The sequence below is a fragment of the Carica papaya genome, chromosome 3 (genome assembly GCF_054855325.1).
Source record: "Carica papaya isolate Zhongbai chromosome 3, ASM5485532v1, whole genome shotgun sequence".
Lineage (NCBI taxonomy): Eukaryota > Viridiplantae > Streptophyta > Magnoliopsida > Brassicales > Caricaceae > Carica > Carica papaya.
The window spans coordinates 12,545,171-12,557,076 of NC_142311.1; the positions used below are offsets into that span (position 1 = coordinate 12,545,171).

At 37.1% G+C, this 11,906-nt stretch overlaps 3 protein-coding genes across 3 annotated transcripts; 1 reads left to right on the forward strand and 2 right to left on the reverse strand.

The window, feature by feature from the left end:
* Positions 1 to 761: 761 nt before the first annotated feature.
* LOC110824529 (RPM1-interacting protein 4-like) lies at positions 762 to 4,635 on the reverse strand. Its single transcript, XM_088215874.1, has 4 exons — positions 4,088 to 4,635; positions 1,853 to 2,374; positions 1,174 to 1,359; positions 762 to 1,077 (listed from the first exon to the last, which is right to left on the reverse strand). The coding sequence occupies exons 1-4, from the start codon at positions 4,091 to 4,093 to the stop codon at positions 943 to 945; spliced, it is 849 nt and encodes a 282-aa protein (XP_088072000.1). The 5' UTR covers positions 4,094 to 4,635; the 3' UTR covers positions 762 to 942.
* Positions 4,636 to 5,145: 510 nt separating this feature from the next.
* LOC110821856 (B-cell receptor-associated protein 31-like protein) lies at positions 5,146 to 8,857 on the forward strand. The gene is made up of 2 exons (XM_022051825.2): positions 5,146 to 6,161; positions 8,219 to 8,857. Exons 1-2 carry the CDS (start codon positions 5,876 to 5,878, stop codon positions 8,587 to 8,589), a joined length of 657 nt encoding a protein of 218 aa, XP_021907517.2. The 5' UTR covers positions 5,146 to 5,875; the 3' UTR covers positions 8,590 to 8,857.
* Positions 8,858 to 8,876: 19 nt separating this feature from the next.
* Positions 8,877 to 11,903, reverse strand: LOC110821659 (Tetratricopeptide repeat (TPR)-like superfamily protein). The gene has a single exon (XM_088215873.1). It carries the CDS (start codon positions 11,364 to 11,366, stop codon positions 9,591 to 9,593), a length of 1,776 nt encoding a protein of 591 aa, XP_088071999.1. The 5' UTR covers positions 11,367 to 11,903; the 3' UTR covers positions 8,877 to 9,590.
* Between the last annotated feature and the right edge of the window lie 3 nt (positions 11,904 to 11,906).

An 11,906-nucleotide genomic window follows, 5' to 3' on the forward strand; every position in this document is an offset into this window, starting at 1 on the left:
ACCCGTTTTGTCTTCGCATGAAACTGAATAAGTACAAGCAGATCGTCCCGGTTGGTAACACCGCGAGAAACTGGAGGAGGAAAACAAAAGCTAAAGCAATGGCACCACGTCTACGATCTTTTCATAAAATGGGTTTAAATTTAAGGAAAGAAAAAACCAAAACAGATGATTCAGATGAGGAGATTTTTTATGTTATTGAGGGTAATGAAACTGAATGCCATTGTTCCAACTCAACCCAGAACTGGTAAGCAGTGTCGGCATAAAGTGTTCCACACTTGATGTTGGGTGACAATGTGTTCTGTATCCAAGTAATTACGATATCGTTACATTATAGCCAGTAATTCATGAGTGGATCACTAGAATTTGTCAGCATTTTCAGAATGACATCCATAAATCCTTGTTTATTTTTTATTTTTAAATCTCTCTGTATAGATGGAGCGCATGAATAATAATTTGTTACATTTATAAGTTGTGTTACAAGTAATGCACTCGAGCTATCACACAGCCTATATAATATAAACTATTAGTGTTTGAAGGGTCGAGAATGTTACCCGCTTGTTGGAGAGATTTCTTGACGAAAGGTTGAACCTCCCATCTGAGTCAAGATTTCTTCATCCATCCACTCTAATACCAGGTCAAAATTTGTTTCTAGTGGAGATCTTCATGTAGTCTTTGATGGATCGGCTAGAGAAACACACAAAACAAGTAGAAAATCCCACAAAAAAGGTAACACAGAGATGAGTGGCAAAAGAAGAGCTCCGTTACGGTTTTGAAGAGAGGGATTTTTATTTTTCTCGATGCTTCTCATTTTCTACAAATTATGTATTTATACCACAGATTGTTTTAAATAGTATGATATTTCTACACCATAATTACATGATATCGTTTCTCAAATACACACACACATATATTTACATTCCTCTTTAAGCAGTCTTCTTCTCTTCAAAAAAGATTTCTGCGTGAGCTTTCCTCTGCAGGCTGGATCATACGTGCTTCTGGTCGGGCTTTCCTATTCAAGTTGCTGAGCTCGGGTTCCCTCTTCAAGCTGCTGCTGATTTTGGACTTTTCCCTGTCAGCCTGTTAACATAGGCTCTTCCTATTTTAACAGAACAAAGAAAAAAAAGAAGCTAAAAGACAAATATACTCGGTGAGGAATAGATATTGAGAACATACATTAACACCATCAGTTTGAGGAGGCTGCCGGGTGTTTGGGTGATGTGATTCATTTGGCATGCCTGGTGCCCTTCCCCCAAAAATTCTCTCCTCCCGCAATGTGAGAATAGTTTCATAACAATCAACTGATGCAGGGTTACTCTCATCCCATTCACCAAATTTTGGAACAGCAGCACCTTTATCAGGCTAAAATACCAATAGCATAGAAGGGATAAATTTTAAACACGATTTTTGAAGAATCCCTTTGTACTTCAGTAATGCTAACAGCGGACATTATATAAAAGAGAACTAAGGCAGTACCTAGTGCTAGTTCCCAAGAGGGAAAAAAGAAGTTATAGAATATCTGGAGTTACAAAATGTAAATTCAAACTGAAGGCACTGAATAGAGGAAAAACATTCAATGGTGTGAAAAGACTTTTCAGCAAAACATGCGTAAGCTGCCAATCAGAACAAATTCGATCTTTGGTAAAGGTATTTGCCCCACCCCAACCAACCAAAAAGCATGAAATTTAAACACTTCATTGTTTTGTGTGTAGATGAATTTCCTAATGTGCATGCAAGCACATGCTATTGCAAGTGAGATGCTTAATGCTTTAGAATTTTTCAAGCTGTTCCAGGTATTACTCTCAAAGTTATTATGAGATACGAAAATGGAACAATCTAGGAGGAAGAAGTTTACACTGTTATCGCCCTTGGGTCTGAGTCGAGATCTTCCAGGAGTGCCATGGCTATTTTCATGTGAACCCCTTCCTTCCCATGAGGGAGATGAAACCCCACCTCCCCTCCCTGTGACCCTCGACTGTGGATGGAGTGGTGATCGCTCAAAGCTGTTCTCAGATCCAGCACTTGCTCTTGCATTTCTTCTATGGGCTTCACCAGAACTCATTCCTCGTCCTCCTGCAGCTGCTCTGCGGTTCACATTATCCTGATGTGCTGGAGAGTCACCAAAAAACTTGAGCTCATCCTCTACCCTGCTCTTTTGGCGTTCTTGCATTTGTTTAGCTGCCACTCGTCCCACTGATTCCTCCTTAGGTTTGGCTTTAGAAGCATGATATCGAGCTGGAGGAGCATGATCAGAAAGTACATAAGAATTTATCATCTCTTGCCCACTTCGACCCTTCCGAACCCTATCAAAGTCGGCTGTGTAAGGAACATTGTCTTCGCTTTCCCAATTGCCAAATTTTGCTACATGAGAATGTTGCTGTGGCAATAGAAGAGCTTGTTTATGTTTTGAAAACATGCCGTCTATTCACATAGTATCTTTAAGCCATAAACACAATCCACTCCGTCTCACGTATCATATTTAAAAAAAGCAGCAAAAATGGAAGCACTAACAGTGGCCTTAAAATGAGCAGGAATAGAAACAAGAAACAAATACCTAATCAAAATACTCAAAATTTAGTTAGAACAAGTTAAAAGATGTAACCAAGATAAGGATGAAAATTCACTATGCAAGCATGATGCTTAGCTCCAAAATATACTACTTGAGGTAGCTAACACTATATGTGATCCACCAACATGTTATTATCTGAATATGTTCCCTTAATTGGATGGAGAATAGCAACAGGATACAATTACTTCATTAAATATTCTAATATCTTTTAGATAAGTTAAGATACATGCTTAATGAAGTATGGGCTGAGATAGGTAGAAAGTTATAAACCAAAAATAGGTATATGATGAGTATACATTTAATAATTTACCCGGCCCATATCTGCCCCGCTATATATAACTGATAAATTTTTAATTATATTCAAATTAATTAAATTTTGATCAATAAATATTTAATGTTGTATATTTATAATGTTAGTTTATATTTGTTATTGAGTGTTATATTTAAATATTATTTCATATTTAAATTGAATTGGCAGACACAGATATCACAGAACCAGAGCATATAACCAGTTGGTTAAGAAAAATGTGTATGTACACTCCAATACCATAATGTCAAGTGATTCTCTGGAAATGGTGCCAATACATCTTTACTCTTTGTTTTCTGAAAATATTTGACAAATACATAATTCCTCAAAATGTTTTCAAACAAGAACCTCTCCTGAGCAAGTAGTTAATGGAGTAAACAGATTCTGACACTTGATTTTATTATGTCATAAGAACACTAAATCAACATCTGCCTTGTCTCAGAAAAATTACTTGTCATGATTGAGTTACAGAAGTAGGTTAGTTAATGAAAGGAAAGAAGATCGACAGAATCAGGAGCATGAACAATTAGCACTGGTAAAATATTACTGAATGGATGGAAAGTGATCCATTCAAGAAAATAAGGACTGAGAGAGTACCAATTTTCCTATCCTCTATATATAATTGTATCCACAAAAGATGGAGGAATTTGATTAAGTTGCAGATATGCTTTCCAAATTTGAAATGCTTTTGTCTTCAATCCACAAATAAGCAATTCAATGAATACACAAAGGCATAGAACAGTTGCTAATTTTTAATTTCTAAATACATAAATGTTGACATAAAAAAATGTATAGTAATATTTGTTATGTGGTATAAATATAAACTTTTTTTAAAAAAAAATCTAAGAACATGAAAAACTTTTCTCTATTATTATTATTTTCCATCTAATGTCGAGTTTCCTGTTCTCATTTAAATGTTATTTTCATTTTCAAATACCATCCATATTTTCACATGTAAGAAACATGGAGAATCCCACAATCTAGATTCTTATTGTATAGATCATGAAGAGCTCAAAGTACCGATTTAGCCAAGCTTGTTTTGACCTCTTTAGAAACCAACATGACTCACAAAACAAGATAAGATTCAAAATTCTCATCTTTCTTTCTCTCCTACAGCTTTCTCAGTAAGCAAACAGGGGAAGAACCAAAAAAAAAAAGAACAAACCGCAAACAAAACTATAAACAGCAAGAATGGAGGAAAAAGAATAACTTACTGCCATATTTATCTCCGCCAAACTTGAAAACGGAACCCAAATTTGGCAACAGCAGACCCTTCAAACAAATTCAAGTTTTGCGACTGATTACCATCAAAGGCTAAAGATCAGTCCAGAGAAAAAAAAAATCTTACGACCCAGCAAGAAATATAGAGAGAGTTAAGAAAAAGAAAGAGAGAAAGATGGGGAATTTGTAGAGAAGGAAGGACAGAGAGGAGTTTATCAAATATTGACCGGCACCACCTGTACCGGCAGTTGATGAACTTCTCAATTTATCATGGATCGTTTCTGACGCTAATGGGTACACAATTAACAAATACCAGAAGTCTTCCCAAAGCAAACAGAGTCTTCGTCTCAGTCAACAGTCAAGAGCAAAGATGCTAACTCCTCAATTTATCATGGATCGTTTCTGACGCTAATGGGTACACAATTAACAAATACCAGAAGTCTTCCCAAAGCAAACAGAGTCTTCGTCTCAGTCAACAGTCAAGAGCAAAGATGCTAATGTCTCGAATTAGGTCTACCTGGAACTGTTGAACCGGTCTGATGACTTTTCAGTTTTTACGGATCAGACTGGGCAGGCAACGTACTCGGTGGTCCCCTTTGGGTTAGTCCAGCCCAATCAGCCTACCGGGATGGATCAAACCCAACTTGTCTGAGCTTTTTGCTTGGATCGGCAAGAGGCCAGTGACCAAGACAGACATTATCTCAATGTACAACACCCAAGACATGATTATTTTTGGTGCATTCTATCCGAATTCCTAGTACTAAAAAATAGCAGGCATATCATGCTTTGAGTTTTTTTGCAATTAAATTTTACTAGATATTATTAATTTGTTAAATTTACTGATAAAACAAAAAAAAAATTAAAAGTAATTTAGATATAACCCCTAAATTATGATAATCTCCTATAGTTTTTAAGTTGCCTTAATTAAGTGTTTATTATCTTTGTTTCCGTAAATGCCTTGACCTCTTTTTATCATCTTATTTTTGTATGTCTTTATTTCACTTTTGACTAATTCCCAACTTTTCCATGTGTTTCTTTGCCTAAAATAAATTGAGTTTGAGTGAGCTTGCCTTTTTAGCTCTTTCAATACCTTTACCTATTTATAATTTGATTATATATATGTATATATATTTCTGCATGTTTGGTTTTGACTGGAAAAGGCAAAGCCATTGTTATCATTGTTTCTTCTCTTCTTATTTACGAATATTTATTAATTAAGTAATTCCCACTATGTAGTTTAGTTTTTCTTTTTGTTTTGTTACATTTTATGGGTAAAATGAATGCTAGTTAGTTTAGGTTAGAATCATCAAGAAAGAAGCCCATTAAAAGAACGAGTGGGTTTTTCCAGAAAAACATTCTTCTGTTTAGTTGTAAGTCTCCATTTTTTTTTTTTTGGAATAAAATCTCATGGTCTGAATCATCTGTTTTAGTTTTTTCTTTCCCGTAAACTTAAACTCATTTTATGGAAAGATCGTAGACGTGGTGCAGTTGCTTTAGTTTTTGTTTTCCTTCTTCAGTTTCTCGCGGTGTTACCTACGGGGACGATCCGCTTGTACTTCTTAGTTTCATGTGAAAACAAAAGGGGTTTAACAAGAAAATGCTACTTTCTTTCACTTTTTCGTTCAATCCGAGGACTCATTAGTTTCGAAACCCTCTTTCTTGGAAGCTAAAAACCGCTCTTGGTGGGTGAGTGCGCATTTTCCGCCCATGAAGATTGATACCCACTAAAGGAAAATTAAGGGATTCTTTGGTCTTCAGTGGGTATCTCCTTCGAAGCAGAAATGATTCAATTGCTGTTCTTGGTTCTTCTTGCCGAGAGTGTTATAGCATTCCTTCTATTGGTAAAGATTGGTCCATTTAGGGAGCTGGTTATAAAGAGTTTGGATCAGGTGAAGACGGGGAAAGGCCCGGCGACTGTGAAAACCATTGCGGGTACTATGTCTGTGATTCTCCTATCAAGTCTTATGAGCATTATCAAGATCCAGAACAAGGGTGCTAAGCTTGGTACTATGTCACCCATGGATCAGGTTCTGTGGAGAACCCACTTGCTCGAGGCTTCACTCATGGGTATGATCTATTGGCTCTTTTTATCTTTGATTCTTTGTTTTCTTGGTTGCCATTATTTCGGAATAGCCTTCTATTTGGTTGGCTAGTTAGAGTGATCATGTGGCTCTACATGGAAAATGATGTGTCTCCATACTTCTGGAAGCTGGAATATGGAGGAACGCAGAACTTTTGCATAGGCTATGTGAATCTCATTGGTGCTATTTACTTCTATGCTTGAACTATAATTAGACAACTTTTGAGTCACATAAGTATATGGAGTAAATGTTTTATTGGCTTTTCAACTTTGTGAGGAGGTGATTCTCAGATATTCCAAGGTGAAACAAATATGGTTAACGGGGCTTGTCGGGTTAAGTAAGCTGGAATTTGTCGTGTAGGAAATTTCAGAATTAAGACATAATATTCTGCATTAATGAGGGCTTCTATGAAATTCATCATCCTTTATGGTAGTTTGAATAGTATTTACAAACAGAGAATAACCTAGTCAAACACATAAAGGAAAAGGAGGCTATACCTCAAGTAAATCACATTGTGCTTCCAGGTCTTGCAAATAGCTTCAAAGCAGTATAATAGGTAGCCTATTTAATTTAGCTACATTCACATATGTAGTCTTCTAACTCCCATTACTGTTTTCTATGCTGAATAAGTTGTGGCGCAGCAGCTGCACTTTGCTAATATCATGGTTGAACTGAAAAAATCATGGTTGAACTTGAAATTGTTCTTTGGAGAAACTATGGCATTTTTGTATATCAATGGATCATTATGACGTCTGTGTAACAAGGTCTGTAGCTTGTCTTAGATTGTCCTACAAGAATGGCTGCTCAGGCCTCTGTTTGTTTTATTTTGTTAATTGTCTCTTCTTTTCCCTGGGTTGAACCGGTGAAGTCCAGCAAAAGCTGCCGAAGTCCATGAATTACTATCCTTATCCTGATTTTGTAATGATTTCATGTAACACAATCCCAACTAATGTTGGATAAGTTGTTTATGCAATTGCTTCATTGTTAGATTCTCAGCTAGGAATTCATGAAGGAAATTCTATTGTGGATGATGTGAGGTACAAGTAAAGGAAAAGCGATAAGGTAGCATTTTCTCTTGTTTTCCTGTAAAGCACTGTCTTTTTGGTTTTGGAATTGCACAAAGAATGAGACACAAGAAAAAAATAGTCCATGTTGCTTGGAGGCTAGAAGGCTCTGGATTCTGCATTCCTCTCCTCAATTTATCATGGATTGTTTTTGATAAACTTTGGGTTTTTTTTTGGCCCGGGGAGGGGGGGCTTAAGGTTTGTAAATCTAGAAAGAAGATTTCTACATTTATTCCTTTGCCTATTTTTTGGCTAATCTGGAGAGAGATAAACAAAAGAGACTCTCGGGGTTTTTGTTTTTGAGCTCTCCTTTTCATAGAACTAGTGATGCCTGTTTAAGCTGTTTTTTTGCTTACCAGAGCATCCTAACTGCATGGATATTTTGACTCCCAATCTTTTGTTAAGGCTACTGTCCTTTCTGTTTTCCTCAAAAAAAAAAAAAAGAGAAACTCTTAATTATAAGATTTAGTCCAACTGGATGCCACAGTTTTATTTTATTTTTGTTTATTTTAATCTATTAGCATCTGAATTAACTGACTTTGGAAGATTCTGAAAATCATTGGTCACTAAAATTCTTTAAGAGGCTTGTAGAGAGCAAACTATATTTACAGGTGATCATTGTATGATACAATGCACAGCTCTAGTCAACTAGGCTGACATTCTTTAAGAGGCTTGTAGAGAGCAAAATGCATTCAAAGGTGATCTTGTAGTATACAATGTACAGCTCTAGTCAACTAGTCTGAAGGGAGAAACAATCTTAGATTAGTCTTTTGTTGACTGGAAACTGGTGATGCACCTTGATTGGGGATCCTAAAAATTAAAGAGACTGGGTTAATCATTATCTGTTAATTGAATTAGCTTTCATTTCTGAGCATTACAATGATGAGTGAACTAAATAATAAATAATGATAATTTATATATAAATATATACTCTCAGCGTGCTGTTCAGCCTGCTAACGCTGCATTACTCTTTTTACAGGTTTTACCCTATTCCTTGGATTCATAATTGATAGGATGCACCATTATCTTAGAAAGCTTATAGGGTTAAGGAGTAGTGTGGGATCTTCAAAAGAGGAGCTTGAACAGCTTCAGAAGGAGAAAATGAAGCTCAAGGAGAAGGAGGAGAAAGCATCAAAGGAAATTAAGCTCCTGCGTGAAGAAATTTCTTCACTATCAGAGAATTTAAAGAAGCTGAAGACGGAATCTGAAGAGAAGGACAAGAAGATTGAAACTGCTGAAGCTCATGTTGCCGCTCTTCAGAAACAATCTGCAGATTTACTGCTTGAGTATGATCGATTACTAGAAGACAACCAAAATCTTCAGAATCAAGCTCTAGGATACCGAAGTTAGAAATTTTTTGAAAGACTCTTGATGTTAAATATTCGGGTATAATCTTTTTTGTCATCAGTGATGTTGATCGAGCATCCAAAATGTTATAGGAATTGTCATGAATTGGCTTACCTCCTTGTAGGGGTTGAAGGTGTTTGGTGGTTTTTTCTTTTTTTCTTTTTTTGATGAAGGGTTGGTAGCTCCTTTTAACATAAGCAAAGTGGTGTCTGCTAGTGCTTAGCATTGTCAAAAATTTTGTAATTCTCAAGAAACTAGATTTGTGGTTAAATCTCTCTGCTTCTTCTCTCTCTCTCTCTCTCTCTTCTTTGTTTGGCTGTTGATACAGACTTTTCTTTTCAGCTGACATGGTGATTGAGTTTTAGACAGTATCCTGATTCCCAGTAGATTGAGATTGTTTTTAGATATCAAAAAGAGCTGCTAGATGCAAGAGGATAAAGGTCAAGGGAAACTTTTCAACCGTGGCAGCGAGATGATGCTTTTAGCAAACTTGCTACTCTTGATCCAAATGAAAAACAGAAGTATTGGTATGAAGAAGAAAAAAGTCTAGCTTAAAGCTAAATTTCTGTTTGAACTTCCCTTATTTACTGTATTCTGGAAGTGTTTGGCATGCTCTTAGTGCAGTTAGCAAGATAAATTCAAGTAAGATAACAGTTTTCTATGACCCTCTACAAATTCTTTTAGCCAACTGCTGGTGATGAATGACTCGTGGTTGAAGAAGTTCACCACAATTTTTTTTGGCTGGCATTAAGAGAAATCATTTATTTCTCAAATCTGGAAAGAATTTCTAGCAATAGTAATTTGTGTATTGGCTTCTCAAGGTAGTCAAAATCAGTTCCAACTGACTTGATCTCATATATCAGAAAGTCAGTTGTATTGTGTGTGTGCCATGCCCAGTCTGCTGATATCTGTAATCCGATCCATAGCCCTGTGTTCAGGCCACGAATAAAGTAGCTGGCTCTGATTCTTGCCACATGAAACATTTTCTCTCTTCCTCGTCAAGGTTATGAATCTTTAGTTCTGTACTTTGCTTTCATCTCATAATCCAGTTTATCCAATATATGAATGATATCTTCATATTGATGATGGCTCTTATCATCCTTAAGAAATGCATGAAGCTTCCCATTCACTTCTACTACACTGTAGCCGGGGACTTTCCTCATCCCTGTTCTTTTCATGATCTTCCTCATACCAGCTACCTCATCCCACTTCTTCCCCACGGCAAATAAGTTTGAAACTAAGGCATGGACTCCCAGGTCGTCAGGATTCAAGTACAGGATCTTCTTTGCTGCTATCTCTCCAACTGAAAACTTTCTATGAGTAAGGCAACCTGACAAGAGCGCAACCAAAGTAGTCAATCCTGGTTCTGAGTTCATGGAATCTATTAGTTCAAGGGCTTTTTCCACTTGTCCGCCACGAGCCAAAAGATCAACCATACATGCATAATGATTCTCACTTGGTTGAATCTTGTATTCATTAACCATGAGATCGTACCAGTATTGACCTTCTTCCACCATTCCTGAGTGACTAAAAGCTGAGAAAAGAGAAGCAAAAGTTGCATAATTTGGTTTTAAGTTTCTCTCTATCATCTGGAGGAAGAGTGACAGAGCTTCCCTTCCGTGTCCATGGACTCCATAGCTAGCAATCATTGCATTCCAAGAAATCAAGTCCCTAGAATCTATTTGATCAAACATGATACGTGAAGAAGAAAGTTCTCCACATTTTGAATACATGTCAATCAAAGAAGTAGCAGCAATTCGATCAAAATCAAGATTTCTCACAATGTAACCATGTATGGATTTGCCCAGTTTCAAAAACCCAACTTGCGAACAGCTTAAAAGTGCACCAACAAGACAAGCCAAATCCGGTTTGAATTCATAATCCTGCATCTCCATCACCAAGTCAAGAGCTTTCCCTGCAAAACCATTTTGAGCATAGCCAGAGATCAATGCCGCCCATGAAACTACATTCTTATGAGACATCTTTCTGAACACATGAGCAGCAAGCTCTACAAATCCATGCTTGGCGTACATATCCACAAGGCTGGTCTGAATCACGATGTCCAGAGGAAGATCTCGCCTTGTCATGTACCCATGTATTGAAAGACCAGCTTTCAAGTCCCCAAGATTCGCACAAGCCAGAAGCAATGCTACCATTACAACTATGTCTCCTTCCATTCCCTCTTTTTGCATTCTTCTATACGCTTCAATGGCATCCCTGGGCCGCCCACTTTGAGCAAACCCTGTCACCATTGTAGTCCAACAGACAAGATCCTTTCTTGTCATCTGATCAAAAATCACCGTTGCCTCATCCATCTTCCCGCATTTTGCGTACAAATTCAACATAGATGATCCAACAAACACGTCACCTGCATAACCAGAATCCAGAGCTCGACGCCAAACTTCTTCCCCCATTTCCATATCCATCAAGCTGATGCACGCTTTAATAGCCACCGTGAAAATAGAGCTATCAGGTCTAACTCCTTCCATAGCCATCCGTTTGTAGAGACCCATAACTTCTCCTGGGTTACCATTACGAGAATATGCGATAATCATGGCGTTGTAAGCATCGACACCTCTCCGAGGCAAATTCTCAAACAGTTTACGGGCTGAAGAGATATTGTCCATGCGCGCATAGGATGCTATTAAGCGGCCAATGGTGTTTCCGTGGGTGGAGAAACCAGTCAAGATCATGAAAGCATGGATTTGGGCTATAGTTTTTTTATCTTTGCAAACCAACAATAGAGGCTTGAGATGTTTTGGGCATACATGAAACCTCATCTGCACAGGGTGAATAAAAGCGTTCACTTTCTTTGCTACTCCAAAATGAATGGTTCATGTCATGTCCGTTGAAGAAGAGCATAGAAATGGAGGGAAAACAAGTTTCAAACGGTGTCGTACTGAGCAAGCGCTCTACAGTTCGCTGTGGGTGTGGTAAGACCCTGTTTGGTTGAGGTACTGATGACGGCGCAGAAACTCAGCTAAATGGTTATACTAAATAATTCAGTTATTAACTTTCTTTCAAATATATAGCATAGAAATAAAACCATTAAAAAATATCTCATTAATTCAACAAAGGTATATCTAATTTTTTGTAAATATAAATTTTCTAAAATGATTAATTCAACATACCTTGATTACAAATTTTTATGGGGCGAAAACAGACTGTTGCTAGATTCATTTCTCGGAACTTATTAAAGCAAATTGTAGATAAGATGCCATTTGAAGGATTTATTCCTCTGATATTTTTTCTGCCATTTGCTTATGTTCTTTGAAAGGATTAAAGTAAAGTTGCACAACTTGTCTCGGCATTTTTCACTT

Bases quoted from the DNA above. Each gene is read 5' to 3' on its own strand.
- LOC110824529 (XM_088215874.1), bottom strand. The intron at 1,360-1,852 runs GTAAACTTCTTC...TTGGTATTTTAG, and splicing joins GACCCAAGGGCGATAACAGT to CCTGATAAAGGTGCTGCTGT. The intron at 1,078-1,173 runs GTATGTTCTCAA...CTATGTTAACAG, and splicing joins CTCAAACTGATGGTGTTAAT to GCTGACAGGGAAAAGTCCAA.
- LOC110821856 (XM_022051825.2), top strand. From the start codon at position 5,876: ATGATTCAATTGCTGTTCTTGGTTCTTCTTGCCGAGAGTGTTATAGCA. The intron at 6,162-8,218 runs GTATGATCTATT...CTCTTTTTACAG, and splicing joins GCTCGAGGCTTCACTCATGG to GTTTTACCCTATTCCTTGGA.
- LOC110821659 (XM_088215873.1), bottom strand. From the start codon at position 11,366: ATGAGGTTTCATGTATGCCCAAAACATCTCAAGCCTCTATTGTTGGTT.